The sequence below is a fragment of the Podarcis raffonei genome, chromosome 4 (genome assembly GCF_027172205.1).
Source record: "Podarcis raffonei isolate rPodRaf1 chromosome 4, rPodRaf1.pri, whole genome shotgun sequence".
In the NCBI taxonomy this organism is placed as follows: Eukaryota; Metazoa; Chordata; class Lepidosauria; order Squamata; family Lacertidae; genus Podarcis; species Podarcis raffonei.
In genome coordinates, this window is record NC_070605.1 from 3924804 (window position 1) to 3937097 (window position 12294).

General features: G+C 52.2%; 3 protein-coding genes across 7 annotated transcripts in view; 1 reads left to right on the plus strand and 2 right to left on the minus strand.

Annotated features, from left to right (window-relative positions):
- Positions 1-12294, minus strand: part of LOC128412024 (zinc finger protein 420-like) — a 278283-nt gene that overhangs the window by 195579 nt on the left and 70410 nt on the right. The window lies entirely within an intron of this gene.
- Positions 1-12294, minus strand: part of LOC128412027 (zinc finger protein 420-like) — a 180203-nt gene that overhangs the window by 97502 nt on the left and 70407 nt on the right. The gene's annotated exons all lie outside the window — the stretch shown is intronic.
- On the plus strand, positions 9892-10664 carry LOC128412311 (zinc finger and SCAN domain-containing protein 31-like). The gene is made up of 3 exons (XM_053385216.1): positions 9892-10188; positions 10385-10478; positions 10651-10664. The coding sequence occupies exons 1-3, from the start codon at positions 10039-10041 to the stop codon at positions 10662-10664; spliced, it is 258 nt and encodes an 85-aa protein (XP_053241191.1). The 5' UTR covers positions 9892-10038.

The window sequence follows — 12294 nt, forward strand, 5'->3', positions numbered from 1 at the left end:
TTAAAAACTGCCCTGAACAGGGCTGCCTTAAGATGTCTTCTGAATGTCAGGTAGTTGTTTATCGCTTTGACATCTGATGGGAGGGCGTTCCACAGGGCGGGGGCCACTACTGAGAAGGCCCTCTGCCTGGTTCCCTGTAGCTTTGCTTCTCGCAATGAGGGAACCGCCTAAAGGCCCTTGGAGCTGGACCTCAGCGTCCGGGCAGAACAATGGGGGTGGAGACGCTCTTTCGGGTATGCTGGGCCGAGGCCGTTTAGGGCTTTAAAGGTCAGCACCAACACTTTGAATTGTGCTCAGAAACGTAGTGGGAGCCAATGTAGGTCTTTCAAGACCGGTGTTATACCTCAGCACGGCGCAGGGACTGACTGAGCGGGTGGCGAGATGCTTTCAACCTCGAACACTTGGCGGGTTCTGAAATGGTCGTGCAGGCCAGATTCATGACCCTGGAGGGCTGGATTCGGCCCGCGGGACATAGTTTGAGGGCCCCTGGTCTACACTGACTGGCAGCAGCTCGCCAGAGTTTCTGGCAGGGATTTTGTCCAGCCCTGGCAGGAGATGTCAGGGGCTGAACCTGGGACATTCTGCATGCCAAGCAGATACTCTAGGGCTCCCCATATTTCCCTGCACTTACAACGTTATACTATTAGCAACCGTGGAGATTCCACCTGCCTCTTTTGAAAGGAGAACACTCACCTGATTAATAATAATAATAATAATAATAATAATAATAATTTATACCCCACCCATCTGGCTGGGTTCCCCAGCCACTCTGGGCAGCTTCCAACAAAATATTAAAATGCAATAGTCCATCAAATATTAAAAGCTTCCCTAAACATCATAACAACAACCATCCATTTTCAGTCCATTGAATTAGCAATTGAGCATTTCTGGAAAGGGAAATGGCATACTTTTGTTGCGTGCATAAGCGTGCATAAGAAAGTATTACTCATTTATGATGAGAATGGGATTTATTTATTTTGAACTTCACTGGATTCCTCCTTGGCAGCCAGTGCGATTGTTTATGCAGGGCTAGAACTCAGGACCCGCTGCCTTGAGGGACATCTAATAGCAGTTGGGCAGGGAAAGGTCTCCCTTGGGAGGCGGTGGACTCTCCTTCCTTGGAGGTTTCTGAGCAGAGATCGGACGGCCATCTGCCATGGATGCTTCAGCTGAGATTCCTGCATTGCTGGGGGTTGGACTGGATGACCCAGGGATCAGGGCCGTATCTAGCAAGAAAGTGGCAAGGACGTCTCCCCCCCCCGGGCATAGGCGCCCCCCCCCGCAAAATCGGTTCCCTAAATATGTCACTCAAGCTATGGGTGTGGGGGGGGAGAGGGGTGGCCCCCGGAAGAGAAGCTGCTCTGGTCCAGCACAAGGAGGGAAAGTGGAGGGTGGAGGGAGCGGATGGGGGGGGGAGGCAGTTGCACAGGCTGCACGCTCCGCCCCAGTTGCTCCCCGTCTCTGGACCTCCACTCCCCCCCCTTTCTGCGCTCCAGAAATTCAAGCCGGATTGAGAGACCCTTCGCTAGCCGGGATCTGTTCAGGGGCGCAGCGTGTCGGTCAGGTTGTGCAAAGGGAGGAAGGTCTGAGCTGGGGGGACTCGGCACTGCAAGGGTTAAAGGGAACCGAGCTGCCTTCCTAGAGAGGACAGGAAGCGGGGGGGGGCAGGTCCTCCAGAGCCAAGGCCCCTCCCTCCCCAGTCCTTCCCTGCTTGGGTGTCTCTCCTGCAAGGGCTGCCTCGCTGCCCCCTCCTGGGATCTGGTGAGTCTCCTCTCTCTCTGGGATCTGGTGAGTCTCCTCTCTCTCTGGGATCTGGTGGGGGTCCCAGGGCTGCAGCAGGGGAGGAGGCGGGGGGGGGTACCCCAAGTCAGACAGGAGAGGGTCCTGCCAGGGAGGGGCCAGGTCTGCCACGCTCTCCTTCCTGCAGATCAGAGGGTCCCAAACTCATTTGGCCTTTCAGAAAAAAATGACTCCCCCGAAATCTCCCTTCTTTGAACAAAGGAGCCCCAGGGACTTTAACTCCTGTGTGACGTCGCTCACCTGGCCTTTCATTGGTAGTTTGCGTGTAATAAAACCCCCGCGTCCAGTCACGCTTCCCTGCGTCGCTCTGCTGGAAGCTGACCTGGCAGGAGAGCAGAGTAGCAGCGGTCCTGGGTCCGTGTGAGATAAGGGATAAATCAAGTCCAGAGACAGTTCGGTTCTTATCTCTAGAAGCGTTTATTTACAAGGCAATAAATCCGTCCGAAACTTCCGACATCTCTCTGTGCTTTTCCAAAAGCACACACGCAGCTTCTGTGCCGAGCTGCTGCTCAGTGAGAAGTGAGGGCAAGTCTGAAAACAGAGAGACGCTGTGCGTCACTGCTCTGCGACAAGCTCCTCCTCCTTTTCCCAGACACAGGACACCACGGAGTTCTGACCCTGTCAGCTCCAAACTCCACACCCCCTCTTGTCCTGCGTCTGGGGACAGTAGCCATCAATGCTTTCCCCATACACAGACCCTCACAGAACTCCTCGTGCTTCTGGAAGGTTAATGGTTTTGTGAAACCATCAGCGAGGTTCTTGGTTGAGGGACAGTATTTCAGAGCGACTAGCCCCTCATGAACGCTCTGACACACATTCTGGAAACGTATGTCCAAATGTTTGGTCCTCGCCTTGAATTGCCCTGTCTCAGCTAATTTAAGGCATGGTTGGTTGTCTTCATGCACCACAACGGGCAGACAATTCTCTCCACAGATTTCCTCGACCAAACACACATAGAACTCCAGTTCTCTGCAAACCTCTGATAGCGCACTGAACTCAGCTTCAGTAGATGAAAGCGCTATGAGACTTTGCTTCCGGGACCTCCACCCAATCACTGAGTCCCCAAACTTCACCACTAGGCCTGATACTGATTTGCGGTCCTCAAGGTTAGCCCAATCCGAATCCACCCAGGCGGTCAGCTTGACATCACCCTCAGCTGACATCTTGAGGCAAAAGTCTTTGGTATCTTGCAGGTAACGTAGCACCCGCTTAACACCATTCCAGGCCTGCACACTAGGACTTGTAGCCTCTCTACTGAGCAGATTGACAGCAAACGCTATGTCTGGTCTGCTCCACTGTGACAGATACAACAAACTACCCAGAGCTGACTGAAAGAGTTCAGTGTTTTCGAACACCACGCGTTCTACTTGCTGACACTCCTTCACGTACCCAGCCTCCATGGGTGATCTGGCACCTGCACAATCAGACATCCTGAACTTCTCAAGCAACTGCTCAATCTTACCTTTCTGGCGAAGCAAAAAGCTTCCATCACTTGCTCTTGTGATCTCTACGCCTAGATAGGACTTGACATCTCCAAGCTGCTTCAGCTTGAACCGCTTTCCAAGCTCCTTAGCAAACTTCTCCACCTGTTCACTTGTCCTTGCCATCAGCAAGATGTCATCAACAAACACCTGGGCCACTTGCTGTTGCAAGCCTGAATCTCTAATGTAAAGACAACTGTCTGCAAGAGATCTCTTAAAACCTAGCTCTTCTAAGGCTTCATGTAGGCACATATTCCAATTCCTGGCAGATTGGCGTAATCCATAGATGGATTTGTGCAACCGCCACACGACGCCTGGCTCACTGACTTCAAACCCTGGAGGAGGAAGCATGTACAACTCCTCCTGGAGATCTGAGTTCAGGTAGGCGACATCTACATCAAAATGGTTCACCTTCCAACCTCTCTGTGCTGCTATTGCCAAAAGCATTCTCAAAGTCTCCGCCCTTGAGGTCGGCGAATAAACCTCTGTGAAGTGGACACCCCTCCTCTGTGTGAATCCACGGGCCACTAATCTCGCTTTGTACTGTGGTTCGCCTGCTTCTGTGGGTTTAAGACGGTAAACCCATCTGCAGCCTACAGCTTGCTGGTTAGCCGGCAGCTGTGTGAGTGAGAACACTCCAAGAGACTCCATTGAGTTCATCTCCTTCTGCATCGCCTCATGCCATTTGCTGGCTTCTTCCCGAGGCAACTTCTGAACATCCTCAAAGGATTCAGGTTCACATCTAGCCACACCAACCCAGACACTCGTGGCTTCATACCTTTCAGGTGGCTTCCCTTTGGTTGATCTTGCTGACCTCCTCAGCGTGAATTCTGGAACTGCGCCTGATTCACCTGGATCAACCCACCTATCCTCTATGTCAGAATCATCCCCCTCTGACCTGCTGCGCCGTTTAGGGCGAACAGCTGGTTCTGCTGGCGAGGATGGTTCACTCCTTAGCTCAGACTTGACAGAGACCTGTGGAGGGGTCCTGGGACTCCCTTTTGGAGAGATACGGAGCCTCTCTCTTGGAGATCCCGGCTCTGGACTCTGTGGCTGTGGACTGTGCACCTCGGCAACAGGTTCAGCCTCACCCTCTTCCTCTTCCTCATCTGAGTCTACCAGAACATCCGGATTTCCGTGAAGACGCTTCCACCCACTCTGCTCGCAAAACTCAGCACTGCCGCTAATAAGCAGCTTGGACTGGTTGCCAGTAGGGTATGCAAAGCGCCACGCCTTTGAACCCGGCTCATAGCCCACAAAGATCATCTTCCTGGATCTTGGCTCCCCTTTTCTGCGCATGGCCTTTGGAATAAGAACCCAAGCCGTAGACCCAAAAGTGCGCAGAAAATGCACTTTGGGCTGTTTCCTATGAAGCAGAAAGTACGGTGTGTCTCCTACACTGGAATTGAACACTCTATTCTGCAGGAAACATGCTGTCCGATAACTCTCAGCCCAAAAGCGCTGTGGCAGACCCGAGTCTGCCAACATAGCATTCGCTGACTCCTGTAGCGTGCGAAACTTTCTCTCTGCAACCCCATTCTGTTGCGGAGAGTGGGGGGCCGTCAGTCGATGACTGATACCCTTCTGCCTGAAGAACGATTGCAGCGCAGAACCTGTGAACTCCCCCCCCGATCAGATTGAAAGGAAATCACCTTGGTAGAGAACCGTAGCTCTACCGCTGTGATCCAATCCCTGATCAGTGCAGCTGCCTCTGACTTCTGTTGCAGCGCAAAAACCCACGAATGTTTTGAAAAATCGTCAACCAGAAGCAAAACCCACTTAGATCCAGCTAACGAAGGTGTCGGCATGGGGCCCGACAAATCTGCATGGACAAGTTCAAAGGGTTTACTGGTTTTCCTCTCAGACCTGGGGTATGAGCAAGTCGTGACCTTTGATTGCTTACAGGCTTGACAATCTAGGTATTTGTCACATGCTTTGAACCTGCACCCAATGGTGTTGCCTGTGGCCTTCCTCACATATGACCACCCTACGTGTCCAAACCTCCTGTGCCATAAGTGTATACAATCATGGTGTGGTGGGACATTAGCACACTGCCCTTGGGCTTCTTCAATGGACTCTCCACTAGCCCCATTTTCCACCAGCCCCATTTTCCCACCAGCCCCATCTTCTATGGGCATCTCAACCAGGAAGAGTGTGCCTTTTCTCTGGACACTGTAGACCTTCTTCCCATCCCTGTAGAAGGAACACACATTGTTAGAAAACAGAACATCAAACCCAGCAGCCATAAGGGCTGGCACACTTAAAAGAGAATGGGCAAGCTCCGGTACCACATACGCTTGCACCCAATGATCTATAAATGAACAATAAAGAAAACCAGTTTCAGTCAGTGGTCTTTGAGACCCATCAGCTAATGTAACATAGCGTCCAGTTTTAACTGTCTTGCAGTTCCTCAGGAGCCCAGCAGATGTCACAAGACAATGCGACGCTCCAGAATCGATCACGAGAGATAAAGAGTGTCTCTGGTTGTTTTCCAAAGATGCCGTGGCGTTTCTCGCACTCCCATCTGTTGCCATGGCCACAGCCTCTCCCGGACTGAGGCTTTTGCCTTTTCTCAAGAGACGCCATCGCAGCTGTGGGGTGATAAGACGCCTTGTCTTTGTTTTTCTCCTGGCCTGCTGCTTTCCCACGTCTTTGCTGGGAACCGGCCCTGGGAACCTGCTTTGTTGACATTCCACTCCAGCCGGTGTCCTTGGCAGCCTGGGCCTCTAGCGGATGCTTCCCAGCGCTGTTGGACGTCGTCTCAAAGCACAAACAACTTTCGAAGCCTTTCGCTTTCTCAGAGCTCTTGGAATGGCCTGCCTGGCCTGCCCCCCCACTGCCTCTTGGGGTGCAGCCTGTGCCCTCTTCCACAGCTCTCAGCCGCTCTCCAGCACACAGACGTGTCGAAGCATAGAAACAGCTTCCCGGAACAGCCCCCTCTGGTCTGGCTCCCACTGCGGCCTGACGTGCCATCTTCAGTGCCTGCCACGCGACCCAGGGCTTGCTCCCTTGGCCCTCGGCTTTCTCCCGGCCCTTGGCTCCTGCTGAGCTTTCGCACAGACTCCTCAGCACCTGCCAAGCGGCCTGAGCCGTTTTAACGCCCTCCAGGTGGGGCAACAGCAAAGCGTCCACACTTGCTTTCAGCAGGCAGAGCTCTCTCTGCTCCCTCTCACTCAGCTGAGCTGTAGCATGCATGGGTGGGGCCGGCTCCTTCTGGACTGGACTCCAGAGCCCTGTGGCCACAAACCACCCCCTTGCTCCTCTTGACCAGGCCTCCCAGTTGGCCCCATTCAGCCTCTCACCGGGGTAGCTCTCTTGGCTCTGCTGTGCCTGTGCAGCAGCCATCTCCTCCCCCCGGGGCTTCAGCGTACTCACAAGTTTGCCAGCAAGCCGGACTCTCGAAGCAGCCGTTCCTCTTGGCTCTTGGCTCCGCTCTCCGGCGTCTCCCACTGCAACACGACGCTGGCAGCCTTCTCCCTTCTCACACTTGTCAGGAAACACGTAACTCCCATAACCTTTGCGTGTAATAAAACCCCCGCGTCCAGTCACGCTTCCCTGCGTCGCTCTGCTGGAAGCTGACCTGGCAGGAGAGCAGAGTAGCAGCGGTCCTGGGTCCGTGTGAGATAAGGGATAAATCAAGTCCAGAGACAGTTCGGTTCTTATCTCTAGAAGCGTTTATTTACAAGGCAATAAATCCGTCCGAAACTTCCGACATCTCTCTGTGCTTTTCCAAAAGCACACACGCAGCTTCTGTGCCGAGCTGCTGCTCAGTGAGAAGTGAGGGCAAGTCTGAAAACAGAGAGACGCTGTGCGTCACTGCTCTGCGACAAGCTCCTCCTCCTTTTCCCAGACACAGGACACCACGGAGTTCTGACCCTGTCAGCTCCAAACTCCACAGGTAGAGCCGCCACCAAGCCAGTTGCGTTTACCTCCCAGGGACTGACTGAGCGGGCGGCGAGATGCTTTCAGCCTCAGACACTTGGCGGGTTCACGACCCTGACGGGCTGGATTCAGGCCAGGGAACATAGTTTGAGGACCCCTGGCCTACACTGATGGGGACATTCTGCATTCCAAGCAGATACTCTAGGACTCCCCGTATTTCCCTAGTCTTTCAACGTTATGCTATCAGCAGCCATGGAGATTCCACCTTCCTCTTTCGAAAGGATAAAACTCACCTGATCAATTTTAATAAAAATAAAAATAAATTTATACCCCACCCATCTGGCTGGGTTTCCCAGCCACTCTGGGCGGCTTCCAACAAAATATTAAAATACAATAGTCCATCAAATATTAAAAGCTTCCCTAAACATCATAACAACAACCATCCATTTTCAGTCCATTAAATTAGGAATTAAGCATTTCTGGAAAGGGAAATGGCATACTTTTGTATATTAGTATGAAAAGCATGCATAAGAAATTATTACTCATTTAATTTATTACTCATTATTACTCATTTTGGCAGGAGAAAGGTCTCCCTTGGGAGGCGGTGGACTCTCCTTCCTTGGAGGTTTCTGAGCAGAGATCGGACGGCCATCTGCCATGGATGCTTTAGCTGAGATTCCTGCATTGCTGGGGGTTGTAATAATAATTATAATAAGAATAATTTATTATTTATACCCTGCACATCTGGCTGGGTTTCCCCAGCCACTCTGGGCGGCTTGCAATAAAACACTAAAATACAATAACCTATTAAACATTAAAAGCTTCCCTCAACAGGGCTGCCTGTTTAGGGAACTAGACCAGCCCCCTCTTGCTTCGGGTTGGACTAGATGACCCTGGGATCCCCTCCTATCTCTCCACTCCTGAATTCTAGGAGGAGCTTCCTTGCCTCCTGCAAAGCCCTTTTCCCTGCAAGCTCTTCCTCTGGTTTCCGCCCAAGGGAGGGAGATGCTCAGAGTCCAGCCAAGAGCCTCACCCCCAAAAGTATATCTGGGCATTGGCGTAGCCAGGGGAGCAGTTGCCCCCCTAAATGCATAAAAAATAATAAGAATCTGAGGATCTGCCAAGCGAGAGAGGGCTGAGCGAGGGAGGACTCGGCTTTGCAAGGGTTAAAGGGAAGTGAGCTGCCTTCCTAGAGAGGACAGGAAGCAAGAGGGGGCTGGTCCTCCAGAGCCAAGCCCCTCCCTCCCCAGTCCTTTCCTGCAAGGAAGGGGGGGTGTTGCTTTGGTGTCTCTCCTGCAAGGGCCGAATCGCAGCCCCCTCCTGGGATCTGGTGAGTCCATAGCTGTCAACTTTCAGATTTGAAAATAAGGGATCAGCAGCCTCGAAAATAAGGGATCAGCAGCCTCACCTATCTACCAATCCGGGATAGCAGCAGGAAGCAGCGGGAAACGGCGCTGCAATAAGGGAATTTCCCACAAACAAAAAAAAGGAAGGTTGCCAGCTATGGGTGAGTCTCCTCTCTCTCCCCCCAGAGGGTGCAGTGGGGAGACGGTGGGGGTCCCAGGGCTGCAGCAGGGGAGGATGCTGGGGGGCCTGATCTGCTTCTGCAGGGGGGGACCCCAAATCAGGGAGGAGAGGGTCCTGCCAGGGAGGGGCCAGGTCTGCCACGCTCTCCTTCCTGCAGATCAGAGGATCCCTGACTCCCACGAAATCTCCCTTCTTTAAACAAAGGAGTCCCTGGGACTTTAACTCTGTGTGACATCACTCAGCCTCATTGCACAACAGAGGAAACATGTGCAAATGGTTTTGCTAAGCTGGAGGAGGAGGTGGACTAGCCCCCCCCCCCAATAAAGAACAGCGGGGAGGAAGGAAGGAAAAGTAGGAAAGAGAGACCAGGAATAAAGAGAGGGACCCCAGGCCATAGCCTGGCTGCTGCATTGCAAACCAGTTTGTGTTAAGCTATCTAACAGAACAACAAAAAAATCAAGGGAGATGTCTTTGGCCCCGCCCACTTGGCCCTCTGGGGGTTGGCCAGATACATTCCTGGCCCTCAGAAGAGAGAAAAAGAGACCTCACCCCACGAATCTGTCTGGACAGCGGCAGAGTTTGCAGAAAAGGAGACAGAAGCAGGGAGTGGAGGTGGGGTGGGGGTGGGGGTGGGGGTGGGGGTGAGGAGCAACTCCTGAGGACCCCCGAGTGAGGACCCTCACTAGAGCCAAGCATCCATTTTCCACAAGATACAAATGACTCCCTTGTCAGTCACTTCTGACTTCAGGCATTATCTAGAAGGCAGCAGAAACCAGGTTGATTAATCTCACAGAAATCATTTCAGTTGCCTCCACAGTTTGCAATGCTTGAAGGCTAGAGACTTATTTCTTCTCCTCCTCCTGCTCTTTCCTTTCAAAAAGATATCTCATGGTCTGGGATGCGGTAAAGTCCAGCCCTGGTTCCCAGCAAGACTCATCCATGCTTGCTCGGGGAACCATTTTTTCCCCTGTCATACAAATTCTGTAACAGAACAATGTATTTGCTTTGTAGGATTTGCTAGAGCTTCTCATTTAGACGGACAGAACTTGGCAGAAGACCAAAGGGTTCCTTCTGATCTCTCAGAGGATTCCTGAGAGCACAGATGGATGTGCGAGACTCAGCTGGCCCTGGAAGAGGCCATGCCAACGAAACTGGGAGCAGTGGGGGGTTATGGGAAAACACTGTGCAGAAGATCCTGGGTGAGGAGGACACCCTCTGCTCAGAGGTGCAGAGCCAGCAGTTGAGGCAGTTCTGCTGCCAGGAGGCCAAAGGACCCCGAGAGGTTTGCAGCCGACTCCACCACCTTGACCATCAGTGGCTGAAGCCAGAAAGGCACACGAAAGCTGAGATGCTGGACCTGGTGATCTTGGAGCAGTTCCTGGCTGTCCTTCCCCTGGAGATGGAGAGCTGGGTGAGGGACTGTGGAGCGGAGACCAGTTCGCAGGCGGTGGCCCTGGCTGAAGGTTTCCTCCTGAGTCAGGCAGAGGAGAGAAAGCAGGTGAGAGAGACTTTCCTCTGGATACTCCCAAGGGGCTCCAAACAGGACAGAGAACATCCCATAATGGTCTGCTGATGGCCCATCCTTTTTCTGGGAAGGCATCCATGGAATGAGATCTAGCACCCTTCAAGTCTTTGTCATTCTCTTTCTAGTATTTCTCACCATTCTCTGTTTTGAATCCTTGTTTCTTTTTCAGGGAAAGGATCTCTTTGCAGAAATGGACCTGGATTCCTGTGAGGCAGAGAGGCCTCCGTTGGACACCAGAGAGAGGCCACTGGGTAAGGAGGAAGGTGGGTTTTCTCCACTGGTCTCATTCTCTTTGTTTCCCAACTCATCTGAGGGTTCTTATCATCTTGTTTTGGTGGGAGACCGTTGGGAACAAGGGTCCAGAGGAGGGGAGATGTATTTCTGCACAAACAAACATATGAAATGGGCACAAACGTCTATAAATGCTCTCAGCAGGTAAGGATTTCTAAAGGCCCATCTGCAGTTAGAGATGCCCTGTTTCACCTGTGAGAGAAGCAGGCACTTCTGGTGTCCTGCTTACCTTTTTTCTCTTACAGGTGGCAGAAGGATGCCAGCAAGACCTCCTGATCCGCTTTTTCATGGAGGCAGAAGGGAAGCAGCGGCTGTGGAACCAGATCAGGTCAGGGGAAGCTGCCTTGTGGGGACAGAGGCTGAGGGATGGAGCAATGTCATGGACTGGTTGGGCACAGAGGAATGGTGGGAGGAAGCAGCCGGGGAACCAGGAAGGGAAGACGGCTCAGAGCCGAAGGAGTGGAGGTGGAGGAAGGATGAGCGGTCAGAGGGAGAAGAGGGAGAAGTCTGTGAAGAGGAGGTGTCAGAAGCTGAAGGGGAAACAGAGCTTAGTGAGCTGGGAGACTCTGTGGCAGAATGCAGTGCAGAATCAGAGGCAGAAGAGGAAGGAGGCGAGTGGGAGAGGAAGGTCGAGAGGCAGAGGTGAGTCAGGAGAAGGAGGAGCCACCGGTGGCTCCCTCTCCTTTTGCCAGAAGCCACCCTCCCTACTTGTCTCTCAGAGCCAGGAGACCCCCTGCAATGCAGGAATCTCTGCTAGATCATCCAAGACAGATGGCCATCCAAAAGAGGCTTATTTCATTTCTAGATTGATAACTGAATGCAAAAATAGTTTTCTAAGCAGTGGACAAATGAGAACAAATAGCGGCCTGGATTCACCTAACCAGCCCCATCGGCTGCAAAATGGGGCCTGCCTCCACTTCCTCCCCTTCTCCATGCCCCCATGAATCCCTCGAATTTGGCTCTAGTTCTTAGGAGGGAACAGCTCAGGAGGAGAGGAGAAAGTGGATCCTTCCAACAGGGAAACTGGAATGCTTGCCTAGGCAGAATGACTTGAATAACACAAGGTGGAGTACAACCTATTTGCACAAAAACGAATACCCATAATTTAAACTTAGAATAAAATAAGCATCCATAAATAAAATGTGCAGCAAAGCAATCCTATTGAAACAACTCCCCTGCGTGAGTGCCCAAGGGCCCTGCTCCTGCCACTCACCACCTGGCCCAGGGCGGGGCCTGAAGCCTCACAAGGACAGTTGTTGCTGCTGCTGCTGGCCAGGAGGACTCGGAGCGGCGCAATGTTCTTTTTAAAATTTTCTTTTTTCCCTTTTGATTACTTTTTTTGTGGGGGGTGGGATGGATGTTTGGTTGGGTTTGGGAATTTGTTTGATTTTAATGTGTTTGTAATTTTTACAGTTTTTTGTTTGTATTGTTCTTTCTTTTTTTTAAGGGTTTTATTTTGTTCTTAAGGGGAGGGGTCAGGGCTGCCGGGGAGTGGGTCCCAGCCCACAAAATAGCTGGGGCATGTTCCATGGGGGGGATGCACTGGGACAACCGATCTCAGTGATCACGGGTAGGAGGAGGAGTTACGCTAAGACCAGACCACGTCATTACAGAGGAGGCAGGTTTAGTCGTTGTTGGAGGACTATCCCTGCCTCCGGGTCTAGTCCTGACTGGACGGATACTAGAATCAGCAAGGGATACCCACATGACCTGAAGGTGCTGCTCTGCAATGCCAGGTCAATGATTCATAAAACCACTGCCATCCATGACTTGATCATGGATGGAGGA

What these genes read in the sequence shown, in the direction of transcription:
- LOC128412311 (XM_053385216.1), top strand. Translation starts at nt 10,039, where the DNA reads ATGCTGGACCTGGTGATCTTGGAGCAGTTCCTGGCTGTCCTTCCCCTG. An exon ending in AGGCAGAGGAGAGAAAGCAG is followed by an intron (nt 10,189 to 10,384) that starts GTGAGAGAGACT and finishes TTTCTTTTTCAG; the next exon opens with GGAAAGGATCTCTTTGCAGA.